Source organism: Numida meleagris, chromosome 2, assembly GCF_002078875.1.
Source record: "Numida meleagris isolate 19003 breed g44 Domestic line chromosome 2, NumMel1.0, whole genome shotgun sequence".
NCBI classification, from domain to species: Eukaryota; Metazoa; Chordata; class Aves; order Galliformes; family Numididae; genus Numida; species Numida meleagris.
The window spans coordinates 64,439,957-64,456,173 of NC_034410.1; the positions used below are offsets into that span (position 1 = coordinate 64,439,957).

The 16,217-nt window shown below is 34.9% G+C and overlaps 1 protein-coding gene across 4 annotated transcripts in view; it reads right to left on the reverse strand.

Annotated features, from left to right (window-relative positions):
* The window catches only part of EXOC2 (exocyst complex component 2), a 128,862-nt gene that overhangs the window by 68,146 nt on the left and 44,499 nt on the right, over nt 1-16,217 (reverse strand). For all 4 annotated transcript variants that reach the window (XM_021386474.1, XM_021386476.1, XM_021386475.1 and 1 more), the window contains 5 exons: nt 14,918-14,998; nt 10,887-11,032; nt 10,704-10,785; nt 10,144-10,246; nt 6,381-6,499 (listed from right to left, as the gene is read on the reverse strand). In XM_021386474.1, coding sequence (XP_021242149.1) covers nt 6,381-6,499; nt 10,144-10,246; nt 10,704-10,785; nt 10,887-11,032; nt 14,918-14,998 — 531 coding nt within the window. The remainder of the gene's footprint in view (nt 1-6,380; nt 6,500-10,143; nt 10,247-10,703; nt 10,786-10,886; nt 11,033-14,917; nt 14,999-16,217) is intronic.

Sequence of the window (16,217 nt, forward strand, 5' to 3'; positions counted from 1 at the left end):
TTTTTGGTTCACCACAATAAGGGCAACTGGGTCTACTGTTATTTTCAGTGGTGTTCTAAGTATTTCACAACCTAAGGGTAAACCTTACTGTCCGTGCCACAGGCCAAAATACACCGAAGCAAAAGCCAAATACTTCAAGCTCCATGTATAAACAAAAGTGATGTCATTTTACTACACTAGCTCCAGTGGACAATATGATCTTCAGTGACTTTGAAAACAGTTCGCTTCTACTTCATTTCCTGTGTAATGATTTTAGAGATTCAAAAAGACACCAAAGTAAAATTATGGCCAGAGAATAGCTTCCTTCAGCTTTAGCAGTACCATTTTTTTCAGCTTTGGTTTTAAACTACCTGTGCTTCTTTTTAATCAGAGTATTTAATATCTGTGGGATAGGTTCTTATTACTTTAACTATTAGATACAGAACAATGCCCCTCTGCAATTCCCAATGGAAATCTAAACAACAGCAAAGTTACAGATACAAGTGGTAAAAGACAAAAACAAATCTGGTGTCAAATTTTGCACTGATTAATTTTTTAAATTTAATTAATAACCCATTAAGGGTTTGCTTGACATCTGCTGTCAAAAGAGTATTTCTGCTACGGACAGGGGATGTAGTTTAGACACGAAATGGTTCCCAGCTGCAAGAAATCTTCTTCCAGATGTACAGTAAGCAAAGGCAATGGAAGAGAACCAGCTGCTAGGATAACAAATTGAAAAGGCCCTTTTGACACAAGCCTTGCTGGTCTGTCTGATCTAACAAAGATAGATCATTCATTGCATGGCAAATAGAATCTCAGTGTGGCACAGAAGACAGACCAATGCAGTCTAAGTATCCATTTCACTCCTTCACGCTACATACAACTGCTGCTGTCCTGGCACAAAAAGCATTGCTTTTTACAGTATTCTGAGTGCTGCAAAGATTGTATTCTTTCAGCAGTTAGAACAACAAAACCCCATTCACTGCGACTGAAGTAGTATACTTGTGTATCAAGAACTACCTCCATGTTGGGAACATTAAAAGGCTATATATTTTGCAGCCTGAAGGGCAGTAGAAAGATCACACTGCCAACTTTGTTAGCATTTCCATTTACAGGCTTAGTTTCTCAAGGGTACTGACAGCTTATACGCGCTAAAATTACATATATCTCAAAAAGACCTGTTAGAAGATGTTTTCAGTCACTTTGAAAATAACTAAATTAAAGTCCCTATCCATTTTAGCTCACAGGATCACAAAACCTGCCCAGCCAACATTAAAGTCTAAGAAATAACCATTGGCCACAGAGGAAACGGTCCAACCTCCATAGCTTCTTTTCTGATACTCACAGTAAGAATCTCATTGCTTAATTCATTTTGGCTAGCTGCCTCGTGCCCCAGGCAAATTTTCTACTAAAACTCATTTATTTACATTTATTTTCATGTCATTTTACGTTATTATATCCTCCAGGTTTCCTGTACTCCAACAAGTCTGGAAAGCATAAACCATACTAAAGATCCAAAATTTTGCCCAAATACTAGGGGAATTGCCAAATGAAGTTAAAAATTACAAATATATAAAATTTTAGATGAAGGAAACTGCTTCATATCCAGATACCAGGTCTGAAAGTCCTCAGGCTTCTTCAAGTCTTAGTTCAAAGCTCAGAAGAAGCAACTCAGGGTTTAGACAATAAAGGCACAAAATACCACCAGCACAATTCAGTTTGTCTTCCAAGTACTTCTTGCTAGGCATATTAGAAATACTGCTTTGAGTGAGCATAGTGCTTCTCTGTGTTAAATTTTACATTCATAGCCATCAGAAGTGTTCTTTTTCCTTGTTTTAGTCTCATGTATCTCCATCTCCCTAACAAATACCTATATACAACGTAAAAGCAGCAAACCAGCTTTGCCTACTTTAGGCCTTTCCAGTGGGCAGCAACAGCAGTTAGCAATCAGATTTATAAATGGAATCTGTCACTGCTTCAGGAAATCACTTCACAACCATAAAAAAAATAATTGTTTCAATGACAACAAAAGAGCCCAAGTGCCTATCCCATTAGTAAAGCAGGCATATTAAGTAGAAAACATACAAATCTTTGTATTTGCAAGCTTCACCACATCTGTAGAGCTAGAGCTCCAAGCAGTTGTGCAAGAGTCCCATGTCCGTAGCTGCATCTTTTATGAAAGACTTTGAGTATCAGAGGAGGGAGAGGATGGCTTTACGTTTGGTCACTACCATTGGAGTTTTGTGATCTGGGCATCGCCTGTACTGTAATATTTCCCCTGACTTTGTGCTGTTGGGTTTCTCTCTTTTTGTCCTGGCTACTCATATGCCAGAGCAGAAGAAATTTTCATCTGCAGTCATACACGCATATTCACACCTTGCAACACATGGGTTTGGATTTCAACAGTTTCTCATAATATGAGCATCTTCTGTGTGCATTTTTTTTATTTCACAAATGAGAAGACATGTTGTAGTTATATGGAGTAGGAGATACAATAGAAACAAAGATGTGTGAGTAACAACTGCCACATCTGAGTATGCTACAAAGTCCACATAACTTGAGACTAATCAAACTAGTAGCATTGTTTAAAGCTGAGAGGGAACAGTATATTAATTTATATACATAGATATTCCTCAAGGGAAATTCACTCTAAAATGCTAACACAGCTATGAAATTGTTTGTACATGGGACTTAAAATTCTCATTCCACTTGGACCTTTGAAATAAACACAATCAATGAGCTAATGATCAGATTGCTGTACGTTTCACAATTAATAATTGCCAATTAAAATCAAAGGAAAAATCTGACTGAAAAATTTGCTGCTGGTAGTTGTTAGTCTTAAAGACATGCTGACAAATTATCTGCCAAAATTTTTGCAAAGCCTTATATACCATTCAATTTTTGGAAATAGCACTAAAACAAGCCGGATTAACCTGCTAACTAAAAACAGAATTTGAAACACACGGGGCTTCTGCTAAGACCAAAAACAAATTCCAAGGATGATTACCAAGACCATTACAGTTCTGTAAATTTACAACATTTTCTTATTTTCAGCTTCATTAGAGATTGTACTCTGCTATGATACTTTACATGCCTACAACTGTAAGCATTTTCTACAAAACTGAGTTAATCTCTAATGGCAGACAAGCACAGAGGCTGTTCTATTCTTATTTTACATATAAGAGCACTGCTGAGTGTGAAAGATTTACACTTAAAGTACATTTCTATTTATTTTATTTAGGTAACTACCTATATATTTTAAATCTAATCTGCAGTTTCATGACAGCACTTTCAACTGTCTCAGCCTATGTTAGCTTACTCCACTCTAAGTTTTTTGCTTAGGACAGCCTTGAAAATACACCCATTAACAAGAGGGCAGTCATCAGACAAAGGTAACGAAACCACAGGACACAAATTTATTTCTTGTCAGTATTGAAGCTTTGTCTTCATTGTCATTACTAGTGGCCCAGATAGGATTATACATTGACAAAATCTCTTACAGATGATAGGAGTAGACCCTATTTCTATGTATGGAAAAAGTATGTATTAAGTTGCAATGACTAAAGGATCATCCTTCTGGTAATTGTGTAAACAACTTGGAAGGCATTGTTGGTTTGTTATTGATGAGTATACTTTGAATAAGTTCTCTTTAGAATGTATTTAGTTTTGTTTTTAGTCTGTTTGGGAAATAATTACAATGGTAGCCATCCCTTTCCAAATGCATCATGGCCCACAAATAAATTATTTGACAACGTTTGGTGTTTCAGTTAGCTACTAAAGTCCTTTCCAGGAATGTCAAGAAAAAACTTCTCCAGATATGAAAAGCAAAGGTTTTTGCCTAATTCCAAATCCATTTCATGCAGTAAAATTCATCACGTGTAACAACTTAGAACTCTAGTCTGCTTTGAAAACTAGTAAGTCAGCAGCAAAATTATTTGGCACAAACTCAACTGAAAGTTGAAAAAATAAAACATATGCGCACAAATGCATAAATAGATACAATCTGCTACTGCACTGAAGAGTTTTGACTCAGTCAGCTTGAACTAACAGGTTCACAGTCAGCAGAAAAACAGCTAATATCAGCCACAATTGTTGGTATGTTCAAGGTGGAACTATTCACATACTCTAGCATACACCATCTGCTAGAAACAAAGTATATAATCCATATTGAGAAGAGAAACCTAGGAAAATATTTAATGCATTTTTCAAGAGACTGTAAATGTTATGATCTACCTCTTCCTTTAAATGCTTGATGTACAAAACCTTTTCTGGAAGCATGTTTTGAGGAGGATGCTAGTTTGAAAATTTACTACTATTATGTCTTAAAAATAACTTCTGAGTTTATGAACATATAAAACTGATTTCTGATTTCAAGTTGATTAGAGTCCTCAAACTCATGCGGAACCAATCTGATATCCAAGTGAAAAAAAACTCTTTTCCTTCTAGAAAATTATACACCAATGAAAGTACATGAAAATAAATTCCATGTCTCAGATCACAGTCAGCATTGTTCTACTTGGCAGTTAATACCAGTTCTTCCAAGTTTTCTCTTTGCCTTCTCCCCTCTGGTATACATTAAAATTAAAGATCTACAGAAAGAAGAAACTGAGTTTAACAACCTTCCTTTGCTCAAGTAGAATGAATGGGGAATACCAGAAACCAGGATCAATTCTTGAGCATTTTACAACCTATGCAAAAACAACATCACTAAGGACCATATAAAACTATTTAAATGGTAGTCACTCTTCTGAATAAAAGTCACACTATATTAGCATTTTTTTCATGCAAATATTAACTATTCATACATGCATTTATTGGGCAGACAAGTTATGCAAATTGCTCCATCTGTGAGCCAAACAAAGCTGCTAACATAAGAAGTTCCTTTGATACTAAGGCTGAGGTAAGCAGAATTGTTGCAAGAAAAACACCAAAAAGGTTAAGATTTTCAAGACAAGCCAAGGAATTTAGGTCCATTTTTGATTAATTACTGGAGCATGCACATCAAAATTATATAGACTACTACGACAAAGAAGTAGCAAGTATTTAACATCTTTGTGCCTTTGTTTTTTTCTTGCTAAGAAGCTAAGAGATTGCTATATAACATTTTGCAACTGAAAGGAGAAAAATAAAGGTTAGAATCATCAACAGTGGCCATTTTCACAAGTGAATTTTGCCCCTGACAGATATACATTACAGGGTATCGTCTCTCAGGTTTCTGGGGAGTATGAAAGATGGGGAGGTTTTGGAAATGTTCTGGATTTTGACTAAGAGTCCAAGAAACCAGCCTGGCATTCCAGCTGATCCCACAGCATTCAAGAATGTGTTGTAGAAAAAGAGTACGTGCATACTTTAAGCTAAAACTTACTGACATCACTGTCATGCGAAGTACCCTGTGAACCCTACACCTGAAGTTGCAATCTCTGCTAAAGAAGAAAATGTAAGCATCCTGCAGCAATTAATTTCACAGCACTTACTTGCCACAGCTCTAAGTAAAAGTCTTGTGCTTCTCAGAAGAGAACACCTTTCTTGGTTTGGGATACACAGCAGCAAAACTAAACAAGGGAATTACCGACAAGCCAAAAGAAGTCAGATTCCAATAAGCCTACTCATTTCAGGAATGTCAGCAAACTTGTTCAGATTTCTTGAGAAACAAGACAGTATTTTCAATTTCTAATCCAGGTTATAGATTTTACTACTAGGAACACCAGGCCTATAGCCTCTTGTCTATTCCCTTTTGAAAGTACACATATGAGACGGATTGTAACTGGTAGCTAAATTGCTATCACAGCTGTAAGGCATCTACGAGGGTGCATTTCTTCAAGGAACAACACTGGCAAAACTAGACAGAATACAACTAAGTATTTATATAGCACTTAATGTAACATGGACAAATTGAATACTTAGACAATCTCACAGGTCTGTGCCTGAACAAGAAGAATCAGTTTTGAAACTGCACAGATAAAAAAGAACAAGAGAACACTGTATTATCATTTACTGCATATCAAGAAATTACACTTTATCACATGGTACTTCAATGTGCTCCACAGCCATACACTACCAGCATACTGTATGAAGAAGAAATATGAACGGTGGATTTAATGTGACCCTCTAGTAGTGTTTCTAGAGGACAGTAAAACTCAGATATATGATTACATTGTAATGCTTTTCCCATTTAAGAAGCTTAAAAGTTCTAAGTTAAACAAAAACAAAATTCCAACAGATATTTTCTTCTTATAATAAAGAAAAAAATATAATTCAGTATTCAGCTTTGTGAAAAGCTATCAAAATTAAGGGGAGAATTAAAAAAAGAATATCATTTATACACTAAAACTTGTCAAAGAAAAGGCAATGCCAAATTCCCAAGTGTCAAATACACATATATAACAAAAATATATCCTTGCCTTTTTGCTCTTTAACATAGCTCTCCTTACAGTTGTACATGAGCTGTAGAATCCACTGATGCTGAGCACCAATACACTGCCAAGCAGGGTCCCCAGGCGCATGAAGATCAGACAGATATCTGTAAAATCCAGTCCAAAAGTCACAACCTCTGACTTGACACACAAAAGGCCTCATTAAGACAGAAATATCTTTATATACATGCATTTATACATACGTATATACAGATATAATTTTAAAAATTCGAGAACTTATACCTAATGTAAACACAAACTGCATTCTCACTTCCTAATTTAGTGAAGCAAAATTCCAGCAAAAGACCCTTGTAATAATAAACAAAAGCATGTATATTGAATGTCAGATTAATATGTATTTTCTGTTGTGCCTCTAGAAGTGTTCTCTGATAACCAAGCCCTTTATCTGTAACAGTTGCAGATCAGTATTTCATGTTTCACTTGAAATCACTGATGACATTTCAATCATATAAAATAAGGGATTTTGCTCCCCACTTCTCATGTCTCAGTTGGAACAGGCAAGTACAGAAGGAATTAATTTTTGGTGGCTCATTAATTCTAGCATGGACATGCACAGGCAAATGTAGACTAGGTTTCTGGTCGTTATTTTTTTTCCATTAGGATGTCTGCACACTGTGGGAGTGTGTTTTACTTATATGCGTGTATATATATGCACATGTACACACACAGGTCGCTCCAGAAGTAATGCCTCCCCCATTCATTTCTGTGGAAACTAAACTACAACAGCTACAAAGAGCAAATTCTCAGGTACAAAACACTATTTTTCAACACAGTCACCACCATTAGCTCTGCATTTTCACCAGCAATGAACAAGAGCCTTCACCCCATGCTCATAAAATTCTGTTCCAGCAGAGGTGACTCACTGTCACCACTGCTGAAACGCATCACCCACTGCCTCACTGCGCTCACATCCACTGTTTGGTCTCCATGATGTTCCTGAACATTTAATGAATGTCAGTAGGTGCCATTTTTTCCCCCCACATGGAGGAATTTAATGACACACCTTTGTTTCATGCCTACTTCCACGTCAGACGCCATTCTGTCAGACTGCCCCTCTGCTGCCCTCTGTCACATGGCAACAAATATGAGTGTTGATGGGAAGGTTCAGCCTCTACTGCCATACCACCATCTGCCTCTGAAGCCATGGGCCAACATGATAAACCAGGAGTCATTGCTTTTGGAGATGCCCTCATATCTTATATGTGTATAGGATAATGAAATGGATGAACAGGTTGCCCAGAGAGGCTGTAGCGTTTCCCTCCTTGCAGATGCTCAGAAGCCATCTAGACACGGTCCTGGACAGCCCAGAGGGTGTCACTGCTTGAGCAGTGCTTGGATCAAATGGTCTCCCCACCTCAGCCATTCTGTGCTGTCTGACAGGGGTTCTTAATTGCTGAAAGTAAAAAACCCAATTCTGTCTTTGGGGAGAGAGGAGTATCAGAAGCTGCAGCTGTTTTGATTCCTAAGAAAGCACAGAATTAGTATGATCTAATGTATGGCATTTATGACTACAACACTGCAGTACTATCAAAAGAGTATTTTTCAAAAAGCAGTAGCTGCTTTACTATTTGATGTGCTCCATTATATTCTGCATTGAAGAGACACGGGACAAATTCAAAAATTAAAGATGTTCAAGATGAAGTACACTGACTTCTCTTAAGCAGTGCAGTGGATGTTTAAGCTCCTTCACAAAAGTGATTTTACTACAATAATGCCTAAAGTTAATTAGAACTGCATTGCAAAATTCTGTCTTCCTTGTCTGCAGTACTTTCACAAACAAAATAAACTGTCAAAGTACAATTGGTGGGATAGATCAGAACATTACATAACCAACCATTTTGACAGGGTGGTATTTATAAACTATGAGCTCAAGTCTTTCCTCAGCTTTTAGGGGAATTTTAGTCATTGTTTAGACACAAAATAAAAAAAATACCACTGGCATTGGAAATAATGCATCTCCTTGCTTGTGCAGTGATACGTTAAACAGTTTCTAAACAGTATAAAATAATTACCAGTGCAAAGAATGTAGTAAAATAAGGGAAAAATATGAACTGAAGCTTAATTATGAAGACTGAATATATCCATATGTATGCACACACACTCATACCTACACATATCTATACACATATATACACTGAATATCTGAGGGCTGGTAGGAGCACAGTATTTCAGATCTTGCTCTGCCTTAGATACTGGAAACATACAAATAGAACATGTCAAGGAACATATTTAAAAAGTAGCAATTTCTATGCAAATTATTTTACAATTAGGATTTTGTTAATTTCCATTTAACTGAGGTGCTCTCAAGAAAGCTTTCTTCACACCTTGCCTCCAGGAATCTTACAGCAGAATAATCACATCAGCATACCTAGCATAGTGAATTTAATTTAATGGCTTTTTACGTTGGGCTTTTTAAAATTCTTTATCACAAAATTATTTCACATTTGTACACTCCTTGCTCTCCTGCATTATACTGTTCTACATGTGGAATACATCTGGTTACATTAACAAAGTTTGTCTTAATGTAGACTGGGATAGTCTCAAAGATTCAATAAATCTCAAGATATGGGGCTGGAAAAAAAACTTAGAAAAACAAAACAAAACAAAAAACATGCACAGAAAGAGAAGCATATACAACTCATTCTTCTAAAGAATCTCCAGATGAGTTTATAAGACTTGGCTTAGATAAAGAAGTTATTTTTAAGGTTTTCAAGACTGAAATAGAAACAGTAGCCTTTTTCAGGATGCACAAATGTTTACCACTCATCTTAAAAGGTAACTCCAATAAATATGCAATATTTACATGACACCTAGAAGAATGAGAAGCACTCTACATAAATGTACACTAGTCATTGTCCTCATAAACTAATATAAAGTAAAAGGTTAGACGACTCCAGTACTCCTTGTCTGTGAAATTGGGCCTGGTCAGCACAAAAAGTATTAGACTTCACACAGGTGTCGGATTTCTAAGAATGCCACAAGTGCAGCACACTTGGTCCACAACTTTTAAAATAAGTGAAAAAATCACTGAGAATATCAAACCACAATAGAAGTCCTACTAACACGCAGGACTTAAAAGCTTCCAAGTAAAGACATCAAACATTTCAGAGTGCTCTAAATTCTGTCTCCAAGGACTGTAAAGCGTGCTAAGGCCAACTGTTAGGAGAAGGTCCAACCAACTCATGCTAGTATTCCTACCATTGGCTTGGACATAACCTTTCAGAATGAAAGTAAGTATAGGAATTTTAATGAAAACTAGGGAACTGGTAAACATTCATGAAACGTTAAGGAGATTCATTATTTAGAATGAATAGTAAAAGAGTCAAAACCAAATTTAAACTGAAGCGTGGATTAAAACTTTTCTACTATCTGATTCAAAATGATTCAATTTCAACACCAAGCTGAAATGTAGTACAAGTTAATATGCAGTCTGTTTTAATATCAGCATCTTCTAAGCGATCATTTCAGACACAGCTTACAACATGATGATTTAGAAGAAGCAATGAATCTAAACATACCTTTATGATTTTTAAAAATTACAGTCTCACTCAATAAACAATCAAGCATCAGTCTAACATCATTATATATTCATAAAGTCATAAGACAATCTACTTGCAGCTTTAAAATCAGTATTTGAACTATCACAAAAATAGTCACTACCCTATTTAGGAAACATTAAAATATACATCTAACACCTTATATCTGAAGAAGGCACAAGTCAAACGATTACCTTATATAACGTTTCTGATCATGCAATGTTGATGGAGTTTCAAGGAGTTTATCCAAAAGAAGTTCTCTTAAAGCTTCAATTCTGGTTTCAACTTCAGCGTAATCTAGGGGTGAGGAGAGGAAATAAATCTAATCCGTGTCTTCAGCAGTGGCATAAACTGAAAATTACATTATTTTTCTAGGACATCAGACATTTCTGGATTTATTATGGAAAAAATTATAGAACACATACCTGACATTTTCATATACAACAGATCTATGAAGAAAGGAGACTGTACTTTGAAATCTTTCCAACAATATGTCAGAGAGAACTATCCACAGTCCATTTTTAGTCATTGTAACCTTTTTTCTCCCCCCAAATGTCCAGTCTTAATAAATAAAATTGGCTGTGATTTCATATTTTGAAGAATATACTTTGCTAAGAAAATCTGCTAGAATTATTGTTTAATTGTTCCTAAAAATCCATAACTTTTAAGGATTTAAATCATAGGTCTCTTTAAACCATGTGCTTTTTAGCTTTTAAATTACGAAAAAATAGAAGTAATACAATCCATATCTTACATTTTTTGAATACCTGAACCTCTGTCTTTCCAAAGAGCGACTTCGCTTTTTCGTAGTCATTAATAACCACATCATAATCACCCTTAAAAACAACAATAAAAAAAAACAAATAACAGACATTTATACTTGTTGAAAGGAAACAGAAATTTCAGCAAAGAGAGAACTATTTCTAAAGGATTATACCTTCTGGATATTTCTTTCAATATTCAATGGAAGGTTGAAAAGAAATTTAAAACGCTGAAGAACATTGAGCGCATTTCTTGTTGAATCAGCTTTATCCTTGCGGCCCAGCACTTCTTGGAATAAAGTATCCGCCGTGTTACTGGCTCCTATTTTAAAAAGGATAAAGTTAAGGGAAAGTAGAGCAAGTAATTGGTTTAAATCATATGCAGATTTTTCTCATTTTAATGAATGGCATCATCATCAAAGCTTTTTAGAGAAAACGAATAATTATTGCTACGTTTTTATTGTTTCTTCTGTTCAACAGTTTTAACATTTTACAACTGATGAAAAACTATTTCAGAGGGAACCACTTAGCATTTTAATGTGGTAAGACCCCTGTGCAATTAAAAACAATCACTCTTTCCTATTTCAAACGCTTAACTTTGTTGCAGATATTTTATAGTTTGCTTTGGCTCCAGATCTACATTTTTACAACTAAATTATGCATCTCAGGATATAGAAAAAGTCATAGAAAGTTTTCTCTCTTAGAAAAGTATGATTTCATTATGTTAATTAATGCCATAGCTTCCAGAGTTACGACTGCAAATTTTATGAACTATTTTTTTGCATTCTCAAATTAAGTCTTAAATATGATTAATAATGTTTGATTTAATGAATCACTTTTAGAAGTACTGGTGATTAAATCATAGACAGTGGCGTGACTGAAAATCTAACTATTTGGTCATTGTAAAAGAATGAATAGAAGTTGTCTTCACAGTGCATTAAAACCCAGTCTGGCTTCATCGCATACAGTACCAAGCCTAGGACAATAATTTCATACAATTACATTTCTATATTATCTGTGAATATTCTTCAATACCTAAATCCTTAAGGCCTTTTATAATGACACTATGATGCATACTACTTTGTAATAGAGGTTTTCCATACTTCCTGAGAGAATAACAGTATTTCATTTATATTCACACACAATTATTTGCATTTTTCAACTCATGACTTATTTTTAATTAACCAATAAAAGAAAAAAACTGGAACTGTTTTAGCCTTTTTGATCGTTGCGTGTAAAAGTTTCTACATTATCTGGTCTAGTGACTATAATTTAAGCAAAGATGAAAAAAATTACATCAGCCTCACTGGGTGGCTTGCATGCCATTTTCTCTAGTCAACACTGTGGGTGGCCTGTTCATGTTAAAAGTAGTCTTTGTAAAATAATTGTTATATCTAAATAATGTCTAAACTTCGTTGAAATTTTGAAGCCCTGATGTAAAAAAATGTTTTGTCAGGACAGCTATTTCTACTACATACTATTTAGCATAAAATACTTTAATCCGTTATAGAGAAATACACAATGAAAACAGCTAGCTGGATATCTAAATACAGATCACTGATGAAGTTTGATTTTATTTTCTCTTGATGTTTTAATAAATGTTAATTTTTTGAGTCCTTTGAGTAAATAAATTTGGTTTGTTTGAATTCATGTTTCTCATGCATTCCATTAACAGTCAAGAAGAAACGTAATGTATTTGTGAAGTAAAGTTTTATTCACAAAACAGTTTTTCTTTAATTCAATGCCTTTCCAAATGCCTAATTACTTTTTCAAAGGCAATTCAATTAGCAACTTCAGGAATAGCACAGTCATTTCCATCTTTAGTTAAAAACTGCATATTTATCTGTATGAAATTATTAATGTAAAATTCTCAATTTAAGGAAATGATTTTTATTTTTCTTCTGTTTTACTTAGAAAATGAAATATGTTAAATCAAGTGCCTTAATCACATTCAATACATTGTTGAGAATAGGTTCCTCTTTTAGGGCTTAGAAAAATGTAAAATTTCTTCCCTTCTCTCCTCTCCACAAATCCCTTCTACATTAACAATTTATCAGCTGAAAAGTAATGAATAATCGAAAAGTAAATTAGGAAGTTCATGGATAAAGACTGACTGATTTTACTTTCCAAACAGGCAATATACTCTGAGCAAATTAAAAAAAAAGCTCTTGTTACCCAACAGTTGTCTTTCATAGAACCTATCAAAAACAAGACATAATGGAATTTCATTGACCTCCTGAAAGAGGCAATTCTTTGTGAAATTAATTGCAGCCTATGGTATGTTTTTGTGAATATACATTTTATAGGTTATTTACCAATTAAATCCAGCAATCTAGCAGAAACTCCAAGAACCTACAATTCTACCTACATTAGTAGATTCTAATTCTACTAACTTATGACATTTCAATTCAATAATTTGGCACACTCTCTTAGCATGTTTAGATGCTGTAGAAAGCATCCTTTGTCTTAGGAGTTTGAATCAAGCTATCAACATCAATTGTCTTTTAAGATATGCACCTACAGTCTACGAAATGTAAAATTCAATTGAAGGTTTGAAGTCATTTTTGAAAGCAGACCCTTTAACTTGTGGATTACAGAAGCACTTGAAAGCCTGTTCTTTACAGAGTAGTAACTAAGGACACTTTTGAATGGTCAGACAAGAAACAAAGCTTTGTTCCTAAACTACTTTGCATAATATTATTTACTCTCTTTAAATCCTTGTATTCCTACCCCCCTGCCTTCCACCCATCATGACTTGCAAAGTATCAGGAGGAAAAGCAGCCGATTTTTTTTGCAGCAGAGCCAAACTTAATACCACTCTGAAGTGGCTGGCAGAAGTTCCTCTACAGATCCAATCTGTAAAAGACAATCTGCATTATTTGCATATAGATTTCAGCTATCAAGTGAAAAAGTGGTTATATATTATAGGTACGTTTATCTCACATTAGTGCACATAAGAATGAATCACGGACCTTGAAATTGCACATTTTTGCCTTTTCATGTTATAATCTGCCATATAATTTTGTCAAAGGAAAAGTGTTCTCCGAAAGAACTGCTTTGACATGGCATAAACACAGAGAACTAGGGACAGCACTAGCAATTCCAGTACATGTTTTTCTCCTACCTCTTATGTATCAAAGATATTTTTGACACACAAAAACATTCAGCCTGCACATCAGATTTCGCACACACAGACACACATCACCTCCTTTATAGCAATTGTGTGTACACGTGGTTGTTTTTTTTGTTGTTTCTTTTTTTTTTTTTTTTTGCATTTTGCAGAACAAGATAGGGGAATAACGTTCAACCCACATCTTTACTGTGAGCATTAATGTCTTGCTACTGAAAAAAGCTAAAGCTGTTCACAAAAAAAAAAAAGGCTGCTTTATTTGTGCTCCGCACAAAAACACACACAGTCACAGCTTTCTTCATGCAAGAGAACAAAAACAGTGAACTTCCATGTCACTTTCTTGATTTCATAAAACACGCTCAGACTTTCCAGCACTGAGTCAGCTATCTGCATGTCATTGCTGCTTATTGATACAGCACTAAGGGAAACATCCCTTCCTCTGTGAAAAAAATCACAATGAAACAAAGTAAAATTATCTTGGCAGAAGTCCCAGAATTAAAAAAGTAACTTTTTGATCTGCTGAAACACATACCAAACTGCAGTGAATTCAAGCCACTTCTCTCAATGCGATCTTACAGCTAATACAGAGAAAAGAAAGTACCAAGAGCTTTTCAAAGTTTCTAAAACAAATGCTAGTTCCAAGTAGTCTAAATGATAACACAAAGTGAGAAAGATTCTGTTAACAGATCTTGTTTCTGCAAACAGTTTGGCTTTTTTTTTTCCTCTCTTGCTCAAATGTCTTACGATCTCAGTACTTAGCTTAGCTCATCCTTCTACAGCTCTAGCTATGCATAATATCTCCTCTGTTTTCTTTGTTTGCTTATAATTGAGATACAATCAAAATTACTTTAAAGAAAATGCTATAGACTTCCCTTATTTTGACCATTGGTGGTCATAGCAAAAACTGCCACTTACTCAAAAGGTGTTCCATCACACCTAAAATAGCTACCATCAAACAGGAAATGGCAAGAGAGAATGTACTGGTTTTTACTTTCTACCATATTCTGAGGAATATATTAAATCTTGTTAGAAAGTCCAACATCCAGAAATAGTTGCTGCTGGAAGGACAAAACTTACTGTTCAGTACATTCTCCAGTTTTTGCGTCATGGATCCTTCTACTTTTTCCGTTCCATCCGCTTCCAGTTTTTGATGGATTGCTGGAATAAAGTGTCTAGTTAAAATGTAGAACATTTTAATAGGTGGGAATACATTACATCAAAGTGACATTTTAAAACATTTTTTTTAAATTTAATATAAAGTGTTATTTTTCTTGTTAGACATAAAAAATACAAACATGTTTCACTGCAGCAGAGTCTAGTGGAGGACAGGGCTCAGAGCCAGACACTGCAGAATTTTAACCATTACTTTAACATAGATTAACTATATTCTTGAACAAGACACTAATGCTCAAGAAAAAGAGGAGGTGGGGGGGGCAAAATAATTGCAGTTCACTATCTCGTAGTACAAATATTAATCATTTAGTACTTTGAAACATAAGCATCATTGAAGCACAAAATACTTTTGGTCTGTAAGGCAAAATTTTAACGCTGGTCTCACTGAAAAAGAATTGCCAATAATTAAAGGTTACAAAAAATAGTCACAAGGAATCTGAGTGACCCCAACTCAGATTTTACATATATCATATATAAAGTCATTATTTAAAAATAAGATTTCCCCTTAAAAACTTTAATTTGTTAGACTATGTAAAATTCTTTATCAAACAATCAACAGTTCTTGCTGTTTTAGAAAAAAAATGAGACTTCTAAAAAGCCTCCTACCACTGCCTGCTTGTTCTCAATAGCGTAATCTGAAGTTAAATGACCCTTGAAAACAGTGATGCTGCTCACTGCTTTTAAGTGAATAATGATATATTTTAGTGCAGAACACAGAGTTCTGAGAGTAATCTCTCAATTGTCTCAGCCTATCTTAGTTCAGTTTGTATGGCAGGGTTCCTCACATGAATTCTCTTAAGATGAAACTTAACTAGGAGATACGTTCCATGATCACGCCTAACATACTCCAGCACATAGCTGGAATTCAATCCACAGGATGAATCCCTACTTGTTGGTGGTATGTAGATACAGACCAAAGACAAAGTGAACAGAGACCAAAAACACCCTTAGTCAGACAACCCTGTAGCATCAGTCCTGCTGTGAACAGTGAGAGAAGGTGGCTATTCTAAAAGAGGTTAGCTCTTTCTTGATGAGTCTCCAAACTTACTCAAAGGAAGAATTTTCATTTAAAAACCAAAGAGGAAAAAAGGAAAAGTGACAATTCCATTTATCTTAAATGTTTAAATTTGACTCTTCAAATGGATCGTACATACAGCATCTCAGTAAACTTTGCTTTCATGAAAATGCGACAGCACCTTTATTT